Source organism: Hydra vulgaris, chromosome 14 (genome assembly GCF_038396675.1).
Source record: "Hydra vulgaris chromosome 14, alternate assembly HydraT2T_AEP".
NCBI classification, from domain to species: domain Eukaryota; kingdom Metazoa; phylum Cnidaria; class Hydrozoa; order Anthoathecata; family Hydridae; genus Hydra; species Hydra vulgaris.
This window is the reverse complement of record NC_088933.1, coordinates 23829739-23848219: the sequence shown is the minus strand read 5'-3', so window position 1 is coordinate 23848219 and position 18481 is coordinate 23829739. Positions and strand designations below refer to the sequence as shown.

Genomic DNA, 18481 nt, shown 5'->3' with positions numbered 1-18481 from the left:
GCAAAAAGATTTTCCAATAGTTATAATTAAGAGCAAAAGAATAAACATTGTCATTTCATTTTACCCTGTTTTACTCAATACTTTTTTTTGTTAAGTTTTCTTTGAGTTTGTGTGATTTGAAAATTTTGTTCGTTTACTGAAATCGCTTTTATATTAAAATATGTTGCTGTTTTTTTTTGAACCTATTCTTCTCGATTTTTATATGTAGTTTCTAAGTACCTGTGATTGAAAATTTTGTTCGTTTTCTGACATTGGTTTTATATTAATAATATGATTCTTTTTTAAAACCTATTCTTTTCGATTTTTATATGTATTTTCTAAATATCTTCCAAATTTCATTTTAAAAATATTATATCGCAGATATTCCATTTTTCAACGCAAAATTGGCGTATAACACACTTACTTTTTTCCCCATTATTTTTATTATGTTAAAATGTCAAGCCGCGTGTCCCTAACTTTTAAACGCGATTGGTATTATGTGAATACAATCAATTACTATCACCACCAAAATGCCATTAACCAAGCAGAGTATTTCACAGTTAGTCAGTTTTCTTAAGGACTCCTTGTTGTCAACTTTGTTACTTAAATGCGCAAAACATTTTGTAGAATGATCAATTTTCTATAAAATTTTCACTTTTGCAATATTAAGTTTATGCAGTTTTAATGGTGTGTAATAATGTAATGTTTAAACAAAACGTAAATTCTTTTATCACTGTTTTCATGAAACCTTTATTTTTTATACCTGATTTTTCATTTTAAGAAAACAACAAAAAACTAAACTACTTTTGCGCATCAACAGAAATTGATATTTTCTTTGTTCATTTTTAGGACCAAAAATTTTTTAATTGGTCCAATATTTAAATAGATGATAGATTTAAGTATATAAAACGTGGAAATAGAATTAACTCAAAATTTTTATTTTTGTGACTGCGCGTTTTGCAGATGGGCTCCTCAACTGATACTAAACTATTTTAAACAAAGATTAGATGTAGATACCAAAGTTTATTTTGTGAGCCAAGAAAAAATAAGGAATCTACTATAATTTTGATACAAAAATGAATTTTTGAAAAAACGAGTTTTTTAATTTTAATTACAGTACTACCACTTTAACTCTTGCACAAACATGATTGTATAAAAATAACATTACTATATATGGCTCTAGCATGCAAATTTAAATAATTTTAGCTAACTTTCCAAGTAGTTTTAGGGTGTTGATTTTTGAGCATCATTTAGCTGTGGAACTGCAAGCGAAAGAAAAAAGACAATATTCTGGTAAATTTTTATTTAAAATGACGCCTAGAAATATATTTTTTTAATGTATGATATATAAAAATTTTATTTAAAATAAATTAGAAATATAAACAAAGTATAATATACAACCTCCACAAGGAGGTACATTACTAGTGAAAAGTATCGTGTAACAACAGTACACCGCAACACACCGCAAAGGTGCACATATAAGCTACCTATTACGAACGCCACGCACTTTCACATTACACCTTTACAAAGACTTAAAAATAGCCCAAAACAAATATACAAATAAATAAATAAAAAATACTTATAAAATAAAATTTGTGCTCAAAATAAATTATACAAATTAATAATTTTAAATGTGTCAACTTTTCAAGCAAACTAGATTTTTATTGCTTATCTATAAAACAATTAGGAATAAGTTATTTATTATAATTTTGCTTCAATAGAGACTATTCTACAAAATAATTTAATGAATTGTAAATTTGAACCTAAAAAACGCGCGAATTATAAAACAATTTTATTAGATAAGAATTCAGACTCTGATCGCGATGAAGATACATAGTTTTCTTTAGGATTCGGACCTTTCGGAGCCATATCATTTATTTTCTTATTGTAGCTCAGCAAGGACAAATCCAGATTGCAAAAGTTTTTTTGAGTAACGTTTTTTTTATGTACAAGTGAAGTGTTATTATTTTTTAAAGATTTCTGAAATATGTATGAAGTTCTTTCGTTATGTGAAGAATCTAACGAATTAAATAAAAGATAACAATTTGATTGTTTTCTATGAGAACTTCTTAATGTATTATTACATGAAATGTTTTTATCGTGCTGCTCTTCATTCATCTTTTCTACAGAAAATGTCTGAACTCGAGGAACGATCGCGTTACCTGAATAATTGTCTTTCGGATATACTAAAGATATTCCACTATCATCTTCTGCTGGGTCCGTTGCACTGTCTAGGGTCCAATCATCACTATCATCTTTAGAACCACTTAGATACGGCACGGTTTCATTTAAAAAATCATTAGACACAGGAACTTGAGGTTTTTTTGTGTAACGAAGAGTGTATGTTTTCGGTAAACTATCAAGCAATTTTCTGTCCGTAAGCTCTTCCTTATTTTTGCGACATAACTTTTTAAAGAAATATAATAACACCAAAAAAATCACTAAAACAACAGCAGAAACAACTGTAATGATGATGACCGTTAAGTAAGAAGATCTTTTAGGAGATGATGCAAGTAAAGTTTTTTTTTGAACTGTTAAGCGAGCAGTCTTGCTAGCCGTTCCTAATTTATTTGAAGCTTTACACTCATAAAACCCTTCATCTTCATAATCAAAAGAGAAAATAATGAGCAATTGATTAGATACTTTGATCTTCGATGATAAACCCTGACTTAATAGACTATCATTCTTATACCACTTAAGTCTAGGTAGAGGATTGCCACTAACAATGCAATCAAGAACAACTGTTTCACCTGACCTCACTTCTTTGCTCTCCATAGGATGTGTAAATTTAGGCATCTCTAAAGAAATAAAACTGCTAAATTAACATAAAACTATACTGAAATACAATAAATAATAATAATGCTGCATAAACATTTCATCTTAAAGACGTTTTGTCATAATATGGAGATCTTAAAAATTGAATGTCATGTACAAACCATTTTGCATAAGTTTTATTAATTAGTACCATTAATTTTATTAGTTTATTAAAAGAAAAAAAAACGTGAAATGCGACGGATATTATTGACATTATATTGATCCTATCTATTGATGAGATTGCCACGGACACAAAAGGATTGAAATGTGAGGAAAAAACTAGAGGAATTAAAGTTTGTAGAGCATTCAGGGATGGATACAGTAAAAGAATGCAATTTTGCTAAATGACAAGACAAGCAAGAATGAGTTTTGGCTGATGGAACTAGTGATTATGGCCAAAAGAATTATCATCATGAGTAAGATAATGGCGAGCATGATAAAGTTTTTTTTTTTTCAATTCACCTCCCCAAGGCCCAGAAGGCCACTACAAACGAGGAGGCTACTTAATTGTGGTTATAACCCTCCCTCAACTCTATAACTCTGAAACTTGAAGGCCGCTGCACGGAGAAACAAGTTGAGCCTGGTACTTCCAGGGATAGCGCAAATGCTAATTTTGCGATTGATTGTATATATGGTTTCTACGAGAGGTCAGTAGTGAATGATAATCCAGGAAGACATAAAGAAGAGGACTCAGTAAGAGGGTTGCCATTCATTAATATAAGAACGTTGACAGTATTTGGGATACTTGTTTGCAAATTACAATAAAATCAACTGCTGACAAGGATTTTTTAACAACTCAAATATAATGTTTTTTTAACAATTCCTTACAACATTTTACATTTGTTTCTAGATGATAATGTTATAAATGTTTCCATCAAGTCAAATGAAAAAAAAGATATATATAAAAAAAAGCCTTTGGGTCTTTTTGTTCAGATGGTGCTTATTAAAAAACCATGCTAATTCTTTGCAAACAAACGTTTAAAAAGACAATCATCATGCTTTTTTAAATGGCAAAATAATCAAAAATAAAAATTGTTGTAAAAACCTTCTTACTTACACCAAAGTTGATACAGGTGATATAGAGATTACTCTTATACAATGCCAAGAGAGACATGTTAAGAGAGACAAGTTAAGAGAGACAAGTTATACATTTATTTAGAATATTTTACATTTTTAAGTGTGATTTAAACAAAGGTAACAAAGATTAATTATATATATATATATATATATATATATATATATATATATATATATATATATATATATATATATATATATATATATATGTATATATATATATATATATATATATATATATATATATATATATATATATATATATATATATATATATATATATATATATATATATATATGTATGTATATATGATGCATAGCAAGTAATAACAAATGTAAAAAACTTTTAAAAAAAGTTAAGTTGTCAAGGCTGTGTATTCTTTTGTAGGTCATTAAAGGATCAAGCTTAAAGCATTCAAGAGATCCAAATTTGAAGCTAACTTACACCAATATTATGGACAGATTTAATAGGGGTATAAACATTCAATGAAAAAGAATATACAGGTAAGCAATATTTTTCATAGCGTAGATAATAGTTGACAATAGTTATTTGGTTATTCTAAAAATTTTTCAAAAGTATTGATAAGGTGAATACTACAGCCGTCATTTTTTGCGTGATACATCTTGCTTCCTCTACAAACAATTTGATGCCATAATAAATGTTCAAGGGACTTGGGGCAACTATAAAATATTATTTTTCAAAATTTTTTGTTAATCCAGCGATATTTTATTATATCGCATATATTTAGAGTTATTACAAGACAATTTTAAAAAAATTCTGTTTTTCGATGCACCCTAATAATCAACCTCAATGCAGGAAATTACATCATTTAAATTAACCAAATATAATATAGAGAACAATTTATGAAGAAGTTTGTAATTCAGTTTACAACTCATACGTAATACAATAACAGCAAATATTAACTTAGAGCTAATGTTCACAGTATCAAAACCTTTCTCAAAATCTATATAAATGATATAGAAACAACTCTTTTATCAAAATAATTGATTTATTTAACTCAAAAATTAGTTAAACTTTTCAAAACGTCAGCTGTTCTTTCACTTTTTTTCTTCCAAAATTTAACAGTTATTCCAAAATTATCAAGTTTTCAAGTCTTATCTTAATATTATCTTAATATTAATACTACAGAAACGTTTAATGTCGTTTTATTAGTTATGCTTTGAAAGAACGCGTTTTTAAAATGCACGCGGTCATCAGAGAAAGATCTCTTAAGCGAGTTGAAACTTTTTTCCTTATGAAATTTAATTATTAGTTTAGATATATTACATAAAAAATCATACTAACATAAATAATCATCGTTAAGATCATATTATAATTGAAGTAAGTATATAAAATAGTTGTAAATACATTTTTATTTGATAAAGTAGAAAGGATTTAAATTTTTATTAGATGAAGTAGCAAGGATTTTAAGTAGAAAGGATTTTAATTTTTTAAATCGTTTACATTTTGTTTGTTTTAGCTTTTCTTTTAGCAGTTTTAATATTTTATTTTTTAGAAGGAAAATAGGGGTATGGATGTTATTTAAAGTTTTACTAATGCTATTTCCATAAAATGGTTAATTGTTAATGGTTAATAAAATGGTTAATGGTAAATGGTTAATGGTTAGTGAATTTAAAACTGTTTTTAAGTCTACTTGAACTGTTTTTGCATTAGCCTAAAATAATTTTTTTGAAAAAAGAATTACAAATTCAGAAAAGCAAAAACGTTTTTAATAAATGTTTAACATTTAATACTTTTATCCTTACATTAAAAAACTATTTGAGATTTTTTTGTTGGCTAACACGCCAAACAACTTTGTTAAATGTTCGACTATAAAGATAGTATTTTTTTTTTTTTAACTGGGTCACTGGTGAGTGCAACCGTTGCTCCTCATCTTTTTAAACGTCAACTTTTACAATAATAAATATAATCGAAATGTGCTGACGATTGAAAATATATATTAAAATCAGCATGGTGTCACTGAGTATACCACATAAGTTGCTTTACTTTTAAAAAAACGGGTTATCAAAAGGTTTAATTTATTATTTTGTTTTATTTTTAAGGTTTTATTTTAAAGGTTTAATTTATTATTTTAATTTATTATTTTATATTTAACCCTGTTTTAAAGATTTTTAGTTTTTTTCAGCATTTTAGAGAGAATTTTCAGCAATTTCGAATAAATAATTTAAAAGAATTAAATTTGGCCTAATTTTAAGTTATTCCTGATCTCTGTGGACTGCCTTAATTACTTACATCAAAAAGTTTATATAATCATGTTTACATTGTGAGTGCATAGATGACATTTAGATTTTGGAGCTTTACAATGCCAATGGCCCCGAGCCAGCTTGGAACGGCCCTGTATAAGTATTTATGTAAATTACAAGCATCGAGTAAACAAAAGAAAAAAAAAAGTAATGAAATACGCAAGGGAAAGTTTAATTAGGTTTAATACTATTTAATGCTAATTTAGTTTATTTAACATGCTATGAATTAGATAAATTAGATAATATTATCCAAACAAAATATTACATAATAATATCCAAACAAAAGTTAAATCGAATGAAAAAATAATAAGATTTTAAGATTTTTACTCGACTAAATTGACATTTAATCGATTAGTAGAAATCGCATAGTCGAATAAATCGACTATCTAATTTTTCAAAGTTGACTAATTTCGACTTACGACTAGTCGACTTTTAACCGATATACTCGAAGTGGTTAACAACACTAATCTATAATATAATTGCTACAAAAACGTTTAACGTTTAACATTGTATTATCAGTTACTAGGCTTTGAAAGGGCGCGCTACCAAAATGCACGCGGTCGTTTGAGAAAAATCTTTTAAGCGAGTTAAAACTTTTTTCCTGTTGAAATTTAATTATTATTTATTTGTTCAGAAATATTAAATACAGAATCATATTAAGATAAATAATAATCGTTAAGATCATATTATAATTGAAGTAAGTATAGAAAATAGTTATATATACATTTTTATTAGATATAAAGTAGAAAGGATCACTCCTCATAATTTTTCAAATCGTTTATATTGTTTATTTTAGTTTTTATTTTAGCTTTATTTTTTTTAAACAGTTTTATTTTTATTATTTTATTTTTTATGCAACAAAAAACTTATACTAATGCTATTTCCATAAAATTGGTTATTACTACTTTGAAATTTCTGTGATGCTATTAACTATTTTTGTTCTTTTTTAGAAAATTTAGAAAAATTAAATTAAAATTTTGTGCCAACACTGACATGGCATGTCACATGTTATTGTATGTAAAAGTTAAATTTTGTTATGAGGATTACAGTTTTATAAAAAAAAGAAGGTAAGGAGTAGTGTTTGTAAATATACATTTTGTTTATTTTGAATCTTATAAATTTTCTTGCGTCATTTTAAAAATTTTTGTTTGTACACATTTATTGTTTGCATTTATGCTTATTTGATATGTATGTGTATGTGGTAATAAGTGCTTTATAGTTGTTTCATCAATGTGTTTTTATAATAATGTAATTGTTTTTTTATTGTTTGTGTATGTGTCAATACGTGTTATAATTGTTTTTCAAAATGTGTTTAAATATGTATATAAGGTATATATTTAATCTTATATACATATTTAAACACATTTATTGTGTTTAAAGTTGGTACATATGTTTATATTATGTTGTTTCAAAGTGCTGTGACTTTGTAAACGTGTAGAGTAAGATTTGTCAACTTTGCCAGCCAATTGATGTACTTATAACAGAGGGGTACACGATAGTGTTTAGTGTCAAAAAATACATAATAATGTATTTTAATAACATTTTGCTTAATGTTGTTACTTATGTTCTGTTAAATATGAATGTTATCTTACTTAAGTTATGTTATAAACATATTATATTAACTTATGGTGTGTGCTATTGTTGTGTGTTGTTGCTCTGATGTTTTTTTGTTATCTTTTGAGTTGATAGACATTTGGCTTATCTTCATGTTGGTGTCTATTGTTAAAAATGGTAAATAGGTAATTTTATTAAAAACCACTGCTTTTAATCATTCACTAAAAGCCAATACAAATTATTTTGCCATATATACAATTTGTTTTATCTCAATTTGATTTTTTGTCTTTAGCGCTGTTTACTACATGATTTTGCTACAAATATTTTGGAATCATGATGTTCCAGCATAAATTATTTTGTAAAAGCTAACATGAAATAATAATATCCTACAACTACTACTCTGGTAAATCACAACAGCTTTACTCTATAAGGTGCATTAACTTTTTTTTGTGTGTAATGTTTTTCTTATTTATTTACTTATTCATTACATTTTTTATTTTAGATTTACCAGATAATGTATTAATGTGGTATAGAAGAACGAAATATTGTAAAGTTTTGTGAATTTTTGAAAAAAATGTTTACTAATAATTTTTATTGAAGAAATAATTTTTAAGTTTGCAACTAAGGGTTTACAACGTTTTTTTTTTAAATTTTTCTTTGTTAGCAGTATGTTTATTATTAGAATTGCATGTTTTTAATAATTTTTTTTATTATTATTTGCTAAGCTAATTTTTTTTCAAACATCTCCTAGCGGATATATATATATATATATATATATATATATATATATATATATATATATATATATATATATTTAAAGTCGTAAGATTATTGTATAATTTATTTTAAATGACAGTCTGTTATATATAAAAATTATTTGTGTGTGCTATTTAGAGTAGAAAAAAAATTATATAGGAAAGATCGCAATGTTCACGATTCGTTTAAGATTTTTTGTTACTACTTTCAATTAGCTAGAAGCAGATATTAGTTTAGAAAATGGAAATGTTAATAGGCAAGTTGTTTGTGGCACAAATGAAAGAGATAGACTTAGGCGAAATGAAATTAATAATGGACAAAATGCTGCTCGGCAAGCAGCAAATAATTTGAACCCAAATGAAGAGAGCTTGGTTAGGTGAGTTGAAAATAATCGTCGCAGAAATGAAAGAGATAGGCTTAGGCGAGATGAAATTAATAATCAACAAAATGTGAGAATTGCTGCTAGATATGAAAGAATGCATTGTATAGCAAGAAGTAATACTATTCAGATTATAATTATTTAGGAGAAATGAATTATATTTGTCAGCATTGTGGTGCTAAGAAATTTCCTGATGAAATACATTTTTTATGTTGCCATAATGGAAAGGTAGTTTTGTCGCAACCTTCATCATTTCCACAAGATTTAGAAGATTTATTTAAAGGAAGCTATGCAGATAAAAATGACAATCTGAATTTTTTTAAATATATTAGAAATTATAATGCCTGTCTTTCTTTTGCTTCATTTCAGCATCCACTTGCAGCAGTAAATTTTAGAATGCAACAACGTGGTAATGATCTTCGCTTAAGTGATTTAATGTTTCGATTGCAAACTATTATTAGTGAAGAAAACCCATTTGCTCTTGCATTTAAAAACATGGCTGAAGTGGAAGATGAAGAAATTCCTCAAGCAGCTCTAGAAGGTCGCTCAGTGTCAGTTGTAAAAATGTCTTTACTTGAAGGACATGATAGACGTCGCTATAATCTCCCTTCACATAATGAAGTTGCAGTTGTATTTGTTGGTGAAGATGGTGCACCACCTGCTTCAAGGGAAGTTGTTATTTACCTAAGAAGTCATCCTCTTAAAACTATATCAAGTATGTCTGCCAACTTAGATCCTATGGTTTATCCTCTATTTTTTCTGAGGGGTGATGCTGGTTGGCATAATCAATTGGTTCACAACCTTAAATATGTTACATTGGATAGAAATCATATTACATTATCTCAGTATTACAATTATAAACTTTCAGTAAGACAATTTTTTTCTTCACTCTTTTGTGACAAAAAACTGTTTCAGCAATATGCTGTCGATGCGTATGTTAAAATTGAAGGCCAGCGTTTCATCAGAAATAACCAAAACAAACTGAGAAGCGAGCAGTATGATGTTTTACACGAACATGTAAACAACCTTGGAAATGATCATAATGTTAGACCAGGGCGTGTTGTAGTTTTGCCATCAACTTATGTAGGAAGTCCTAGAGCTTTAAAGGAAAACTTTGAAGATGCTATAGCTATAATTAAAAAGTATGGTAAACCAGATCTTTTTATTACTTTCACTTGCAACCCAAAATGGCGCAAGATAACTGAAAATTTATATCCAGCAAATGATAGACCTGACTTGGTTATTCAAGTATTCAAACTCAAATTAAATAACCTTCTCAATGACATTTTTAAGCACGGTGTATTAGAGAAAGTAGTAACATGTTCAGGTTATTGAGTTTCAAAAGCGTGGTTTGCCACATGTTCATATTTTACTTCACTTTGCAAATGATGATAAGCTTGAAACAGCTCATGATATCAATAATTTAATATCTGCAGAAATTCCAGATCCGATTGTTAATCGAGACCTTTAAGATGTTGTTAAAACTTGCATGATTCACGGTCCATGTGGCATACTGAATCCAAATTCTCGCTGCATGAAAGATAGGGTGTGCAGCAAAAACTATATTAAAGAATTTAATGCTAACACAGTAGCAGTTCATAATGGTTATCCACCCTATAGACATCATGATAATGATTTGGTTATCAATATTAACGGTAACAATGTAGATAACCGCTGGGTGGTACCTTACAATCCATGTTTATCAAAGAAATATCAAGCTCACATAATGTTGAAGCTTGCATGTCTGTTAAGGCTGTTAAATATTTGTACAAATATATATACAAGGGTCACAACTGTGCCAATATTTTAATAAATGAAAAAATTAATCATGAGGAAGTTGACACTTTTTTAGATTGCCATTATGTAAGTGCACCTGAAGCATTGTGGCGAATTTTCGAGTATCCAATAAGTCATGTCACACACTATTATACGCCTTAAAGTTCATCTACCTGAAAATCAATTAGTGTATTTTAGAGAAGGAGCAGAACAAATGGCTTTAGATTGTGCAGCTCAACGTGATACGCACCTAACGGCATGGTTTAAGTTAAATACTGAAAATGAAAGAGCATATTGCTATTCGTATGTAGACATTCCTTATCATTTTATATTTGATGATAAACATTGTAAATGGAAGGTTAGACAAAGGGGTGGTAATAAGGTGATAGTAAGAATGTATAAAGTTAATCCAACTGGAGAATTGTTTTTTCTTAGACTGTTACTTTTGCAAGCAAATCGTGGGTAGGACAATACCATTAAAAGTACGCACATCTTGGGAGGATGTGCGTACTGTTAATGGTATTATCCTTGAAACATTTCGTGAAGCATGTGTTTTGAAAGGTTTGTTGCAAGATGGCACTGAATGGCAGAATACTCTTTCTGAGCCGGTTTTAACACGTATGCCAAAGCAAATTAGACAGTTGTTTTCAATTATTTTGACCTTTTGTGAACCTTTCCAATCCTTTGCTTCTCTGGAATACATACAAAGTTTTTATGATGGAAGATTTCATTCACCGCTCAGTCCCACTTCTAATAGCTGAACAAGCTACTCTTCATCACATTGAAAAGATTATAAATCAAAGTGGTAAAACACTGGCTGATTACAATCTGCCTGTTATTGATGAGTTTATGCGCCTAAATCTAGAAAATTTTGATGAAAATGTTCAACAATCTATTGACAAAGCCAACCGAATGAGAATGTAGCTTAATGTCAATCAATTAAATGAATGTAATGCTATCCTTGCTGCACTGAATGAGCAACCAAGTGTAGAAAATCAACATTTTAGATTGTTTTAGGTATAAAAATAGGTAAAAAAAAATTATAATTATATATTTATTTATATGTAAATATTATTCTATCAATTATTCTGAGGTACATTTTTTGTCTTTAGTGTCTGGTAGACGCATAACTGGTAGGGCTGTGTTTTAAATTTTATATATTTTTTATGGAGAAATATGTGCAATAGGTGAAAGAATTATTTAATATAAATATGACATTTTTAAACTGTTTGCATTTTACTCATATTTTTATTTAAAATTAAATTTTTCACAAGTTTAACCCTTTTTAATTTACTTTTTTTTTATTATTATTTTTAGCATCCTCTTCATCCTGTGAAAATAGTGAGGTTATGCTTTATATTTTGATTTAAAAAAATTGTAAATATTTTTAATTCTTATTATATCCTATTTGTAATTTTAGAGTCGTTAACATTTGAGCAATTCCAAAGATATCGCTCCCAACACCCAGGGTCTCTCTCGGAGAGGTCCTTTAATAAGTTCAAATTTAGTAATTTTTTTTTTAATTTGTAATTTTTTTTTATAATATATTGTTGTATATTTGGTTTGCTTTTGTCTTTTTTAATTAAAATTTTATTTGTTTTTCACGAATTAAACTTAAATATAGTTAAATTGATTCATTACCCAATCATCATAACAAGATGCTACATTCTATTGTTAAAAATAACTAATTGGTAGTTTAATTTATTGAAAACACTGCTTTTAAAATTTACTATAAGCCAAGACTATTTAGCTATATAAATGCAATTTATTTATATCTCTATTTGATTTTTTTATCTTTAATGTTTTTAGTTTGGCTCCTTGAAGCATTTGTTTTTTGCTTTTAATTAAAATATTTTAAATCTATTGTAACGTCTTTTAAATTTAACTAAAGTTTACTAAAAGCCAACGTGAAATAACGTCATAAAACAACACCGACAAGCTGCATCATGACAGCAGTTTAAGTATGACAACAAGCTACCAAAAAGCAGGTAAATTGTTTTCCAGTTTTTTTTTTTTTTTTTTCTTTTATGTCTACTTGTCTGTTACAATTTTTATTTTAGGTTTGTCATACGACACATTAATGCATTATAAAAAATCAAAGTTTACATATTTTTTATAACTTGTTATACACATGTTTGATTGTAAATTAACTTTTTTTTGTTTGAAACGTATTTGTACTCAATTGCTTAGTTATTTATAATAAATTTATTTAGTTGTGCGCATTTAACGTTTTAAAGACAAAATCCTTTTTTAAAGAAACATGTATCAAGGGGATACCAAAAAATTAATAACTCATGAATAATTTACGTTCACTTAATATTAATCTTATTAATTAAAGTTCATGTTATAAAAAATATAACAAGAATTTAGCTTTAATTTTTCGTCAATTTAAAGCATGATGAAGTGTTATTATTTTATGTCAGTAACTAAAAATGTATTGTGTTGAACTTAGTAATGTCTAGGAAAATGGTTCTCCCATACACTGATATGATCTATGTCAGTTGTAAATTACTCAAATAACGTTAAATAATTGGTAAATTAATTTATTTTAATTTTACAGATGGTTTAATTTTTCTTACAGGGTATTAGTTAAGGTTTCGCAACTTTAAATTGTGGAAAACAGCCACTATAAATTAAGTAACAGACCAACCGTAGCCCGTATTACAGTTTGCTTTCTGCTAGTTTTTATTAATTCCATTAAAAGTGTTTATATTTTTGCTGCTATTTTACTATTGTTTAAAAAAAGTTTAAAGAAAGTTCTTTCAAACAAATAACTTTGAACTTTCTTATCTTTGAAATTTTTCCATTTTATAACATTTCTTTATAAATGATGTAAGAATGATTTTTAAACTTTATTTTAAAAGCCATTCTTTTATCATTTATAAAAAATGCAAAAATATTCATTTGTAAAATAAAAGCAAATTAAAAAGTTTAAAGCATCATACTCAACTGTTTTTTTTTGTCATTTTCTTTCAAGAGTAAACAATTTGATTTTTGTTTGAAGTGTGATCTTGTCACAAATTTGTTTTACTTTTGAAGTGTGATCTTGTCATAAATTTGTTTTACTTTTGAAGTGTGATCTTGTCACAAATTTGTTTTACTTAGCGATAAAAAGGTTATGCTATAGTCCTTTTTTTTATTTTTCTATCTCATGATTATAAAATATAAAAATGTATTCATATTTTTTTTATTTTTTTATCTCATGATTATAAAATATAAAAATGTATTCATATTTTATTTTATACTTTATTGGTAAAAGAACAAGCCTTCTCAGGAGATGTGTGCGTTTGCACGCCTTATATGACCACGCATGCAACTTTTTTTTGACTTGGCCACAGTTTATTGCATATATTGATAATTTGGGTGTTATAAAAATTGCCCTGAGAAAACCAAACTAATTTAAAGAGAAAATTAAAAATAAACATACCATAAACTGAAAAGAGAAAAGAACTCAACAAATGATAAAATAGATAAAAGATAAACCAGAGATAATAAAGCATAAAGCTAATATATTTTTAATTTAGAAGCTCAATAATAGTTCAAACTTAATTAATTTAAAAGCATTTCAATAAATACTTTAAACCTAATAATTTTTCTATGTCACCATGTTGATGTAGCGCATAGCGTGACTATTGGTATCATTTATGAGGTGTGACTGTTGTATCGGCATATCCTACTAATGGATAATCATTTTCTTTTTGTTTTCTTTATGTTTTAATTGTAGATATTAAAAAATATCAAAGTTTCATACTTTTAAATAATTAAGTTTCGAAGTAATTAAACTTGGATTAAATAACTTTGAAACTTTGATTTTTTCTAAATTCTTTGTAATAAAAAACTTTTAAATTAAAATAAAATTTTAAATCAATTGTATGCTTTTATTTTCTCTGGTTTATTTTCTATTCATTTTATCATTTGTTAATATTTTTATTTTTTTCATTTAGTTTCGTATTTTTTTTTTTTTAGTTTTTATTACTCTTTCCAGTTTATAGTTTGTTTATTTTCAATTTTAGTTTAAGTTTACTTGTACTTTTTATTTTTTTTACGAAACGAGATTTTTTTAATGGATTTTTTAAACAGGATGTGGGCTGTGGCCAAGTTACCAAAACAAAATATTATATACATCGTCATATAATATTTTGTTTTGGTACGCGTCTCCTTAGTAGGGTTGTTATATAAGAATTTTAATTATTTTTAATTACTTCAAATTAGAGTTTATGGGAAATTATTTGGCCCCCAAAACAGTATAGCATTGTCAAAATCAGTCTGGATATACTACTGTATTATGATAAAATATATTAAAAATTATTTAAAATTACACAAATATTATACTAAATATTCTGTGCAAATACTAAATTATATATGATGAGCTCTTTATTTAACTTGTAATAATAATAACATAGCTACCTAGAACAGTTAGTTCAATTGTTTTATTGGCAACTCCAACTAGATTTTTAGCAGAACATGAATATGTGCCGCTATCTTCAATTTTTAAATTTGTAATTCCAAACTTCTGGTCTTCATATAACACGCGCTTATCTAATACAGCATGCATAACTTGATAATTTAATTTAGTAAGCGAGACAACAGGCATTGGTTGGCCTTCAGCTATGCATGGAATATAAACTGTTTCACCACTAAGTGCTGTAATTTGAGGTTTTAAATCCTTTGATAGACGAGGAGGTTCTAAAATTTAATGATTTAATTAAAATCCCATCAATATTAAAACAAACTACAAACATTACATAAATAATATGTATAAATTTCACTTACCAAAAACAGAAATATTAAATTTAATAGACATATCACTTCCATAAATATTTTTTGGCTGACATGAATAGGTACCTGAATCTGTATCAGCAAGGTTTTTAAGAAGAAGTACAGAAGTAGTTACAAACTGAACTCTATCTACTATCTGTATTGCATTTGAATTTACTGTGTTATCAATAACTTGATTATTTTTTAACCAAACTATGTTTATGTTATCGAATAAAGACACAGCAGCACACTTTAAACTAATATTACCAGACCTAACTGCATAAGTAGAAGTTGGCTGAATTGTTAGTTTAGGTCTAATACTGGATAACTCATTAGAATCTAAAATAATACACACAAATCAAAAGCAGAAAGTTTGAAAAAAAAAAAAAATTGAATATAATATAATAAACAAAAATAAATATATCAAAAGAATATGACAAAAACTGACTTAAAAAGTATATGGACAAGATTTAAAAAAAATAATAACTAAAGAACTTTTATTTAAAAATGAAACTAATGACAGGGACACTATGTCATAGTCGAAAGTCTCTATTTAAAGGATTTCCATTTTGAAACTTTTATTTATTATAATCAGGTATTTATAGCAGGTATTTTGATTTTAATCATTTGTTTATTAGTTAACAAACTAATCATTAAAATCAAAATACCTGCTAATGATCTTTAAGCCACAGTTTAATTCATTTTTAATTATAGAAATATAGGCTTGTCAGCACAGTAGACGACTGTATAATCTGCAAACATAATGGTTTGGTGTTTCTCTAAATGACCCATTAGACACAGAAGGTTGTTATAACATTAACGTTAAAGGGATCCCTAAGTAACCTAGTTTCTTGAAATGACCTGGTTTTCATGATAAAAAAATGCTGTGTTCATATTTTAAAAAATTTAAAAAAAAAACGCTTGGGATAAATTTTTTTGATTAAAACTAAATAATAAATGCATAATAATAAAACTGCCGTTTTAGTCAAAGCCCATTTTTCCTTGGTTTTTGTAGTCTTTATAATATACGCTGCAATCTGCAGACTTGATAATTTATTTCATGAGTGTTTAATTCCTAACAGTTTCAGTATATGATGTCATCATCATCATTATCATCATCATCATCGTCATCATCATCGTCATCATCATCGTCATCATCATCATCATCATCATCATCATCATCATCATCATCATCATCATTATCATATATATGTATATATATGTATGTATATATATATATCTATATATATATATATATATATATATATATATATATATATACTCAGCTAACGCAAAACATTTAAGTACATTCGACAAACGCTCGAGCACATTCTATGAACGTTCATAGAACATTCTTGAACATTCCTATCATTCGTTTAACGTTTTGTGTTAGCTGGGTGTATATATATATATATATATATATACAGGGCTTGTGATGAAGCGAGCGCCATCGCGCTCCGCTCGTAAAACGCGTCTGTAAACGGTATTTTCAAACATTCTAGACGCGATAAACAACGCTCCTTCAGCTTATAACGAGGGTATAAAATAATGCTCGTCCAATAGTTGGGGATTACTTTTTTATTTTCATAAAATATTTAACAAAGATTTTTTATTAAAGATATTCTATTATCAAAGCATTGATATAAAATATAAAAAACACTACGTCATTCTCTTTTGCACTAACGTAATGAATGTGCAGTTTGAAGTCGTTAATAGTCACTTATTTCAATAATGGAATGTGCACGTGGAAACACAATGTGAATACAAAAATGCGCAAATAAAATAAGAATAGAAAATTAGAAAACCGTTATAAGAAATGTGTCAGGTATAGAACATTTAAAGAAATGTGTCAGGTATAGAACAAATTATTATTATATTAGTACTGAAAGCTTAATATGCTTATACATTTACAAACCTTTGAAAGATTAGATTTAAATATCTACACATAAATAAATACACATAGATTTAAATATCTTACCACAGCTGATTTCAGAATCAAGTACATCTATGATATTCTTATTTCTTAACCAAAGTGGCGAAGAGCATACAACATTAATCTTATTGTTTAATGGATGTAAATGTATCCAATCACGTAACCATTTAACTGAACAGCCACACGATAATGATTGTGTAGAAAGTTCACTAATCATACAAATATACCACGTTACAAATAATACAAAATACAAAGCTATTGTAAAATAATAAAATTAAATTTGAATTTTATTTTTTAATTTGATAGTCTGTAAATTATTGAGCAAGTAGTTTTAAACTGCTATAAAGCAGTGATTTATTAACTGCTATAAAGCATTAAAGTGATTGAAATTAAATTGATACTTAAACATTAATATAAATGAGTCATTCCATGCCAAAATGGACCAAAATTTTAGGATTTCAGCATGGATCCCCTCAGATTTTGTTGAAACTTAGTGGGTTTGTTAATATTAATGAGAAAAGCAATTCCGCAAAATTTCAGCATAAAATCTTTTGTGGTTCATGAGATATGGTCATTTAAAATTTCTAATTTTTCCAAAAATAAAAACTTCAGTAGCAAAAACATGATTTGTTCATACTTTGAAGCTCTATATTTTAAAAACAAAATTTCAGAAAACCTTCTAGTTTTTTATATTGTATACAACTCTAGACTTACTTTAATAAAACTTTGACATCGAATCATTGGATGTCACATTTTTTCCATAATGGCTACCTAAAAAAGCAAAAAAATTGTTTGCAAATATAAAAAGTTGGTTTTTGATGAGTCAAGATACAAAACCTGCAGTTTAAGAAGTGAAAAGAAATATTTTTTTAGTTTCTATATATGGTAGGCTTCTAAATTTTTAGAAATTTACTGATAAGATACAATTCAGTAAAAAATTACAGACCTCTAAAAATGGTTGCGGCTAAAACTTATGAAATGTGCCTCCATTTTAAACCACTGGTACCTAGGATAAAACCTAGGATAAACACTGGTTTTAATAAGATTTGTTTTCCTTCTAATTTAATAGACTTTATTACAGTGATTTCAGAAAAAAAATAGTGGGTACTCATAGGGAAGTTACAAAATCAGAACAATGAAAATTGTCCAAAATGCATTAAAAACAATAAAAATAAAGTTATTGTTGTACT

At 27.0% G+C, this 18481-nt stretch overlaps 1 protein-coding gene across 1 annotated transcript in view; it reads right to left on the bottom strand.

Moving 5' to 3' along the window:
• Positions 1–1267: 1267 nt before the first annotated feature.
• Positions 1268–18481, bottom strand: part of LOC100207402 (leucine-rich repeats and immunoglobulin-like domains protein 3) — a 37127-nt gene continuing 19913 nt past the window's right edge. The window contains exons 12-15 of the mRNA XM_065818218.1: positions 17337–17500; positions 15374–15697; positions 15008–15286; positions 1268–2777 (exon numbers count right to left, since the gene is read on the bottom strand). Of these exons, the coding sequence (XP_065674290.1) occupies positions 1759–2777; positions 15008–15286; positions 15374–15697; positions 17337–17500 (1786 nt within the window). The 3' untranslated portion in view covers positions 1268–1758. The remainder of the gene's footprint in view (positions 2778–15007; positions 15287–15373; positions 15698–17336; positions 17501–18481) is intronic.